Below are 9,678 nucleotides of genomic sequence, written 5' to 3'. Positions count from 1 at the left end.
GTGGAAGAAATGCCTTCTGGCGACAGGAAGCAGAGGATGGACAAACACATCGGGAGAGAGGAGCCGGATAACCCCTGATCCTAACCAGAACTGCCACCCCTACAGCCCCTCACGCCAGCAGCATGCCCACCTCCAGGCTGAAGCCTTATTATATGCCTGGCATCATGCTTGGTGCCAGCACAGAATTACAAGACGGAGAGTCTGAACCCCACTGGCTCACCTAGAAGCCACCCCACCCAGGAGCCTTGGGAGCCACCGTGGGGGCTCACTTAACACCACCAACTGGTGACAGATAACATCTGTGTCTCCAGGACACGACAGACCCAGGGTCGCAGTCCTCAGCAGGTGGTTTAACAAGACACTTTGACTGGTTCATCCCCTGTTGGTAACCGGTTCCCGGCTACACCCTGGTCAGTGTGTCCCCTGGAGAAGTGGGCTGAAGGGTGATTCTCTGCTGCTCCCTTCAAATCATCCCAAGTAAGCAGCTCACTGTGTGGGGAGACGACAAAGTGCAGCTTGCCATACAATGCCAGAGCCATCAGCCTCCATCATGGAGACCATGCCTACTTCTTAAAGGCCTGTCCTTCCTGGGCTGGGCCTCAACACCTTTCATGGCCCGCTCCGTACAGGGACATGCTGGTTCCTCTTCAGCATGTGCTTGGCACAGATGTTCTGAGTCATTTATGGCAGACCTCACGCTGCTAAGACCTCAATGTTCTTCTGTCCCTGCTCCTGGGCCAAGGCCTGACTCTGACAACGACATGGTCTAAATGCTTGTGTGGGGTGTGTGTGTGCGCGCGCGCGCGCGTGCGTGCGCGCGCGTGCGTGCGTGTGCGTGTGTGTGTGTGTGTGTGTGTGTGTGTGTGTGTGAGAGAGAGAGAGAGAGAGACAGACAGACAGACAGACAGAGACAGAGAGAGACAGAGACAGAGACAGAGAGAGAGAGGAAGTGAGTGTAGGTCAGAGGACATCCTTAGGTGTCATTCCTCAGACATAAGCCCTGCCCCTTTTTTTTGAGACAGTCTCTCATTGGCCTGGGGCTCACCTAGTAGACTCGTTGGCTAGCTACTGAACCACAGGGATCCACCTGCCTCTACCTCCCCAGTGCTGAGGTGACAAGCATCTGTCACCACACTCCACTTTTTTGTTGTTTGTGTTTTATTTGTTGGTTAGTTTTGTTTTTTTTTCAAGACAGGGTTTCTCTGTCTAACAGCCCTGGCTGGCTGTGCTGGAACTTGCTCTGTAGACCAGGCTGGCCTCTAACTCACAGAGATCCACCTGCCTCTGCCTCCTGAGTGCTGGAGTTAAAGATGTGTGCCACCACTGCCCAGCCACACCCCACTTTTTAATGTGAGTTTTGGGGGAATCAAAAAAGTTCTTCATGCTTGCAAGGCAAGCACCCCCTTAACTCAGTTATCCCTCCAGCCCCGGCTCCAAATTCTAATTTTGCTGCACTGATAGAAGACAGGAGCAGCTCTCTCCTGCAGCCGCCTCATGAACCGCAAAATGATTATCACTGCATGTCTGTCATGGGGTGACCAGCAAAGTACAAAGTGCTCCCCGAGAGCCTGGGGCAGACAGACCTGAGGTACCTGGAACCTCCTGAGGTAACCAGGGGAGGGACACAGACAGACAACAGCCTCTCTATGTATTTCGTAGAGACCACTTTAGTTTTGGTTGTGAGCTAGCCTTTAATGGGTGAGCCATCTCTCCAGCCCTCTTGGAGACCACTTTAAAGAATTATATTCTGAGCTCAGGGATCCACTATCATCTGTATCCTTCAAGAGCCAGGCCTATCCCTTGGGTATGCCACCCCCTGGAGACAGTGCCAGGCCAAGGTACGTAGCCCCAGTTACCTGAGCTCCCACTGGTCTTGTTACTGAGAGAACAGGATAAATATGTTTTTCTACTAAAAATAAACTACATTATTAAAGTGATAAAAAGTACTCATGGCAAGGAAAATTTTACTTTTTAAAATGATCCTTCTTAGTTTCAAACAAAGTTATAGAAATGAAGAAGAAAATTTGACTTTTGAAGCCCAGGCATATAATATAGACCTCCTCAGGAGCCCTGAGAATTGAACTAGCATCCATCCTTTCCCTGGTTCTAGAAACAAAGACTGTCTGCCATCCCAGTCCCCTGGGGACTTCAAGTCCCCAGGCCCTGCCTGGAGCCCCGTTTCCCAGCAGCCTGTGTTTCTGGCTGGAACAAAAGAGCTGCCCATCTCAGGGCGTGTCTGGTACTTCCCCCTGGCAACCTCCACCAAGGTTTCCTCCATCTTCCCTTCTGCACAGTGAGACGCAATAAAGGATAACAGACGGACCGACAGACAGACAGACACACACACACACACACACACACACACACACACACACACACACACACACACGCACCCAGGACAGTAGTCCATCCCTATTTATGGCTTTTGCCATTCTACCTAACCTTTCAGCTCCCTCCATGGTTTTGCCCAACAATTTAATTCTTTCTATCGAGACCAGGCAGCCCTGTATGTCTAGCAAGAGTCAAAGCCACTGAGTGGGGAACCGGGTGGGGAGTGCGGGCTGGATGCAGCAGACACCTCTCTTGGGCCTGCCAAGGATGGTCTGCAGTGTGAGGGCAACATGGACTGATTTTAGGGATGCAGTGTGGAAGAGGGGGACAGGAAGTTACTTTGTTACCTTTTTAAGTGATTTATAACTATCTAGGGACTGTAGCTAATGACAGTCCTATCTTCCAAAAGCTGGTAATCACTACAGCGCACAGCCGGCACACTTCAGTTTCTTGTCTCTCTACTGGTAAATTCTCACTATGGATGCCATTTTTTCTCTTGTGCTGCATACAGGTTAACCTTCAAGTCTCTGGTCTGGGATGTGGTTTGGCCCTCATGTTGTAATGGGTCTGTTAAGAGGTGGGACCCGGGGATTTAGCTCAGATGACAGAGTGCTTAATCTAGCATGTGGGAGGCCCTGGATTCAACCCCTGACACTCAGGAGGTGGAGGTGGGAGAGCTCAAGGTCATCCTCAGCTACACAGGAAGTTTAAGGCCAGTGAGGCCTATATAAGACCCTTGTCCACCATCCTATCTCCCCCCCCTGCCCCCACTCAACCCTCCACACAAATAAATAAGACAGGAAACCTATGAAGAGGTTTTTGATCCACTGTAGCTTGGCTGGGAAAGGATTATGAAGCTCTATCTAACATCCTGTGGTAATGTGACCTCATGCTCTCATAATCACTCCCACCACTGTGATGTCATCTGTGATGACAGCCTCACCAGCCCTGAGCCACTGGCCAGCACCCTGTCCTTGACTCTTCAGAGAGTGAGCTAACTAAACCTGCTTTCCTTACCAAGCTAGCCTGACCTGGGTGTTTCCCTGTAGTAACAGAAAGCACACTGATAGGCTCATCTTAGTGTCTACGCGATTCTCTCCTACACACGTCTTTAAACAAACAAAAATCAAGGGTTCTAGGTCTGTACCCAGCATCCAAGGTTCTCTCTCTTGTGCTAGCATTCAAGGGAGGGGGTAGGGAGAGAGAAAATTAAAAGGAGAGAAAAAGTGAGATGAGCAACCGAGGCACAGAACAGCTTGGTGATTTAGTCCAGGTCTCCAAGAGCTCTGCTCTGGTCTGACATGTCCTTTCCTACCTCTGGTAGGATGGAGCTCCCCCATATTTCTTCAGAGATATAAAGAGAGTTAGGAATTCTTGAGAATCTCAGGTGATTGGGCATGACCATGGCACAATGATTCAGTTCTCTGAAGAAAAAAAAAAACTGTCAAGTGTCCCTGGTAAGAAACTCTGACGAGAAAGTGGCAGGTGCTGGGATGAAGGAAAGCCACACAAAGCTGCCTTGACTCCCTTCACTGCTAATCTGCTGACAGGCCATCAGCAAATCTCACACATCAAGGATGTCATCATCTTCAAATCAAGATATTTGGTGAGCACACCCAGCCCACAGAGGGGGTGGGGAGCAGGAGATGACTAAGACACAGTCCTTTAGAAGTGCTCTGGTCACCTGCTTCAGTTGCAATTTGGGCACCCCAAAAGGTTAACATCTTAAGATCCTTAGCTACCTGAGACAACAGAAGAGGGGTCATGGGACAGCACATGACCAATTGTTTTCTTAAATGCTCATTTAAAACAAAAAATCCAAGCTGTGCCCTTTTGTGGCAAGACAGGCCTGGGAGCTGAAAGGAAGTGAAAGGTTCTAGAAGGGCAGCAGGTACATCACCAAGCTAGTGAGGGGCAGCTGTGTGCTGGGCAGGGGTGGGGGTGTAAGGGTGGGGGGGGGGCGGGGGGGGCTGCAGGGAACAGGGTTCAGCCTGTGGACAGCTGCTCCTTAACCCTTAACTAGAGAGGAATGGGAGGAAGTGAGGGTCAGTCTCTACTGGGTGCCAGTGACCCAGATCCCTCAGAGCCACTCTTGACATCCTGTGCCTCCATCTATTCATTCTGCCGAGCGGGTTAAGGAAAGGGAGGTTTCTCTGAAATCTACTCCTAATCTTGCACTCAGGCCTACAGAGGCCCAGGCTGCCCTACTGGCCTCAGCCTGCGAAAGCAGACAGCTTCCCATCCTGCCTTCCCCCTCTCCTCACCACACACGCCAAGATGCATCCGGTGAGGGGGCTAGATGCCCTTGAAGACTCTGCTAACTTGGGAGAAGCTAGGAACCCTGTAAGGTCCACTTCCCCTCAGACACCTGCTCCTCTCTGTCTTTTCTGGATGCTACCAAGTGTCCCAGACCAGTCTGGTGTGTGTCAGCCTCTTCTGTTCCCCACCATCGCCATCCACGTTAGGATTAGTCAGGAAGATCCAGACAGCTTCCCAAGCACCAGTAGGACTTTAAGGCCTCTCTGATGCAAGGAAATACCTCACCCAAGGTCCACAGCACCTGCCCAGGATCCCACCCCATGGGGGGCCGGCACTGCCAGCCAGACTACAGTCCATAGGCCATGTGACACCACTCACTCCGCTGTCACGCTCTCTTCCAGGCTGGAGGTGTGTTCCGGAAGGAGGACACTCAAAGGCTTCCCATTTGAACTAGTTCCTTGGTACCACTGAAGGCCTCATGCCTACCTGTGATTATCTGCCCCAAGGTATCTTCTTCCTCACCCTGCTCCAACCCTGACACTCCTCTTTGGAGTCCAGCCTGGATGGATGCCCACCAGCCTAGAGGGATACCACCACAATGCCAGGAACAGAGGTCAGGAGACGTCTGTGTCCTCTCTCCCCCATCAGCAGCAGACTCTCAGCTTAGATAGGCAAGCTTCCGCTTCAGAGTTCAGCTGGTTCAAGTGCCCTGGTATCGAAGGCAAGGGGCCTCCAAGATCACATAAGCAGGGAGAGCTAGGGTAGGGTTTGGATCAGACCTCAGGAGGCTCCCTCCACAGCACAGGCTGCAGAGAATGTTAATATGGGAAACTGTGCATAGGTCAAGGCTACATCAGCAGCAATCTCATCCCACCAGGCTTGGGGATACACATGTCCTCTGCATCTCACGGACACCGAACGCTCTGTAAACCTGAGGTAAACAACTCACTAATGACACATCTAAGTGGAAGGAGCTATTCAGGGGCTTTGGGCTGTCTGCCAGAAGGGACCAAGGTGGCCAGCAGTCAATCTCACTAATGGACCATGTTCCAAAGGCCCATGAACCCTACCCCCAACCAACTAGTGCAGCATTCCCACCGGGTCACCCAAATCAACTACCCCCCCCCCCCCAGCCCGTAATTCCTCTCAAAGAGGTTCCGGATGTAGCTTTCCCCCACTGAAGGTCATTTTATTTCCCAGTGGCATGCTAGTGAAAAATGGTAGACTGGAAAAGGGAAGTGTGGATTCCTGTTCCCAAAGTGTTCACAACTCACAGTGGGTCTCCAGGCAGGCCCTCCGCATTCCCTGGAGCTCTCTTTCCACACAAGCATGGAGGTAAAGGTAGCCTCTCATTTTGTGACTTCAGATCTGTAGGGAGGGGTTGGCGGAACTCTCAAGCATCAGCACTGTTTCTAAGAGACCCCAGAGTTTTCATTCAGACTCACCACATATGACTATGGAACTGTGTTCGAACTCGGAACAAACAAATAGTCTCTGAGACCACAGCAGAGTCCAGGCACCGGGGAGAACATGAGGCAAAAGGCCTCCTTCAAGCCACCCATTTTTCAGAGACAGAAACTGAGTGTTCCGGAGGCCTCCAATTAGGCAAAAGACAACACAGATGAGACTTCCACGTCAAGGCTGCCTGTACCCCTGCAGGCTCCCTCCTAGGGCTGAGGTGCACCCAAATCCTTTCCACACAGCAGCGGACGGAGGTGTCCACCGTGACACTCGGATCTACAAAGGACTGGAAATCAGATCCAGCTGACTACCTCGCTGGGCTGGTCTCGACCTGAAATGTCCCAAACCCAGCTCTCCAGGACAGGCAACCACTTCCACTCAGATCCCAAGCCTCCTTCTCAGGTACTGAGCATCAGCAGACAGAAGGTGGCCATGTGACCCCCCAGAGCCCACGCACACACGTCATAGCTGCACTGTGCCTGAGCCCACCAGGTCCTCCCACAGCCTTCCTGCTCTGGGCCTCTAAACCAGCTAACAGGACTGGTTTACAGAGCTAGAGCTGGAAATCCCGCCCCCTGGGGATCCCCTTCTCTTCCAGCAGAAATGCTCAGAACCCAGCTTGTCTCTGTAAGCCCCTGGTTATGAGGCTCCTGGACTGAGGTTCTCATGGAGCCACACCTTCCTACAGGTTATCAGAGGGGTCGCTGCTCTTCAATCTGGGCTTCCCACCTTGGACCAACCTGGGTTTCAGGTACTCGGGGTGGGGAAGCTCCTGGGCAGCAAAGAAACCCTCAGTCTCCCCCTCCTTCGGCTCTGGCTGGCAGTCACAGTGACCTCCCCTCCCCCAAGAAGGGCGGTGAGCTGGGAGATGGGGGTGGGAGAATCCACCGGCTCCACTGATGCTCTCTGGAGGGGGCAGGGAAGCCAGGCAGGGCGTGTCGCTTAGGCCTTTCTCTGCCCAATGCCAAGCTCCTTGATATGAGATGTGCCTCTGTACCATCCCCCAAGTCACCTGCTAAGGAGAGAATCTTCACTCTCATGATCCACACCCCTGAGCCCCAAAGAGGCTAATGCATTAGCGAAGGGCAGTGGGTCTAGAACCTTCTGCCCAGTCAGATGTAAGCCAGGGGGGCTAAGTGCTCTGTTCCCCTTCCACCTGCACCCACTCTTTTCGAAAAGGGACAAGTGTCGTGTCCCCCATTCTCCAGCGGCCATCTGCTCCAGGGCTGAACGTGTCCTTTCCCCTGGTTCCGGGCAGGGTCCACAGGGAACCCCTCGGGCGCAACCTTATGGGGAGGGGGAAATCAGCCCCCAGCCCCACCTCGTTCTCCCAATAGAGGCTCCTGTCCTCTCGCCCACAACCTCGCCGGCACCCAGACACCTGCACCGTGCTCCGCAGCCGGTGCCGCAGTGCGAGCTAGTCAGCGAGCCCGCGAACCCGGCGCCTAGAGCCACCGAGCTAGCCACCGCCCTCGGTCTTGACGGACGCACCTGCCCGGGGTACCCCTATCCAGATCCCACCCTCACCCTCATCCCCTGACCCCGAAGCCACCTCCATCCTTTACCCCAGGTCCTCCCAGCCCGGCCCCACCCGAGCCGGCCCCATTTCCCCATCTGCATCCCTTTCCTCCTCCGCCCGGGCGTGGAAGGGCCTTGGCGAGCCGGGGCTGGGAGGGTCCCCAGTGGGGTAACTGAATGGGCGGCGTGGGGAAAAGACTCGGCTCCGAGCCGAGAGAATAAGCCGGGTACTCACCGCTCTGCTCCCCCAGGAACACCAACTTGAATTTTCGCAGCGGGTTCCCAAAATCTCCCCCTGCGGACATGATGCTGGCAGCTGGGGCCCCGAGAGGAGGAGGAGGAGGAAGCGGCGAAGGAGCAGGGAGGGGAGAGTAGGAGGGCGAGGGGAGGCGGCGGGCGGTGCGGGAGCCGGAGGGGGAAGGGTTGGCTGCGCGCGCCCCTGACTCCCCAGCTGCGGCCCGGCCCCGGCCTGCGGCTGCGTGTCCGACGGCGGCGACGGCGGAAAGGGAGGAGGCAGGGTGCGCGGCGCAGCCGAGGGCGGCGCTGGCTGCACCGGCGACAGTCGCGCTGTGGACGCCCGAGGCTCGGCGCGGGCAGCCAGGCACGGGTGGAGCGGGGCGCAGGGACCGAGCTGGGCGGAGGAGCGCTCTCCCGAGCAGCGCCACGCGCCCCCTCCCGCCCGCCTGCTCCGCTCGCGCCTGCGCTCTGCGCGCTCCCCTGCCTCTGATGTCATGCGGGGGCCCGTGGGCTTGCGGGGTTTGGGGGGCGTGCGCCAGCCCCCGCCCCCCGCGCGCAGCTCGCCCGGGGAGAGTCACCTCGCCTTGTGCCTACGAGAGGTGCCCCTCCTCGGAGCGGCTCGCACGGCCCCGCTACTTCTGTTTTTTCCCCCTCCACCCACCTAGAAAAAGAAAGACACGACGTGGTCAGGGGGACATTTGCTTCTGGTCTTTGACACCTGGAGGGGGGGGGTCCCTTCTTTCGTCTCAGACACAGATGCGCAGAGCAGTGGTCGGACAGGGCGGGAAGGTAGGAAAGGGCCAGTGCATGGTGTAGTGGCAAGTAGGAAGATATGAGGCTACCTGGCGCAGACGGGGTGGGGCTCCTCGGTCGCCCCTGGTGGCCTCTAGCTCGCCCTCCCATCTAGGCCCAGACTCTTTCATGGGGAGGGGTCTGTGGCTTGGCCGTCCCTGGCAGATCTGGCCAGTGGGAGGAAAGACGCCCTTACAGGATGTGCCTACGGTTAACCCACTGGTTTGAGTCCTAGTCTGCCCCGTGGGAGAGAAGGCCTGGTGGAAGCCAGCTCCACTAACTCCAGGACAGTGCCCAGCCTTTTTTGACCCTGAGACCACCAGTCCAACTACACTCTTCCGCCCTGCTATTTAGGTTTTATTTGTATAATGAGCCCCAAGAGGACACGAGGGCGACCACCTCCTATTCACCTCTGCTTGCTGGGCACACATAACAGGGTGAGAGCAAAGAGCAGAGGGCAGACGAGGACTAGATGCATTCCCAGGACAGCCCAGTCTAAAACATCTGGTTAACAGAGTTCTTACGAAGCCCCTTCTTTCTCTCTTGCTGCCCGATGGTCTTGACCTCTGACCTTGCAGGGAATGCTTATGTGGGAACGTTTGGAATGTGTGGTGTGAGTTACGCAAAGAGAAGGAGTGAAATGCACCCCACGCCTACTAAGATATTAAAACTTTCAGCTTGGTAGAGCAAGTTCCAGGACAGCCAACGCTACACAGAAATCCTGTCTCAAAAACAAAAACAAACAAAGGAAAAAGATATTGAAACTTTAGTCAGGTGGTGGTGGTGGTGGTGGTGGTGGTGGTGCACATCTTTAATCCCAGCACTCACAGAGGCAGACAGATCTCTGAGTTCAAGGCCAGCCCGGTCTACAGAGTAAGTTCCAGGACAGCCAGGGCTACACAGAGAAACCCTGTCTCAGGAGCAATTTACCCAGAGTGTACCACTAGAGTCTCTCACGGCTCTTTAAACCCTTACAGTAAACTCCATGGAAGCAGCAGCTGAGGCTCCACCTGGAATCCCAAGAACCTCAGAGTTTAGGTATAGTCACCAAAAGCTCGAATTCATGTCTAGGACTCAAAT

The 9,678-nt window shown here is 54.7% G+C and overlaps 1 protein-coding gene across 1 annotated transcript in view; it reads right to left on the bottom strand.

Annotated features, from left to right (window-relative positions):
- Rab6b (RAB6B, member RAS oncogene family) overlaps positions 1-8,192 on the bottom strand; it is a 58,765-nt gene extending 50,573 nt beyond the window's left edge. The window contains exon 1 of the mRNA XM_059268471.1: positions 7,805-8,192. Coding sequence (XP_059124454.1) covers positions 7,805-7,874 — 70 coding nt within the window. The 5' untranslated portion in view covers positions 7,875-8,192. The remainder of the gene's footprint in view (positions 1-7,804) is intronic.
- Positions 8,193-9,678: the final 1,486 nt, after the last annotated feature.

Source organism: Peromyscus eremicus, chromosome 7, assembly GCF_949786415.1.
Source record: "Peromyscus eremicus chromosome 7, PerEre_H2_v1, whole genome shotgun sequence".
In the NCBI taxonomy this organism is placed as follows: domain Eukaryota; kingdom Metazoa; phylum Chordata; class Mammalia; order Rodentia; family Cricetidae; genus Peromyscus; species Peromyscus eremicus.
Note: the sequence above shows the minus strand (reverse complement) of the source record. Positions and strands in the feature narration are given on the sequence as shown.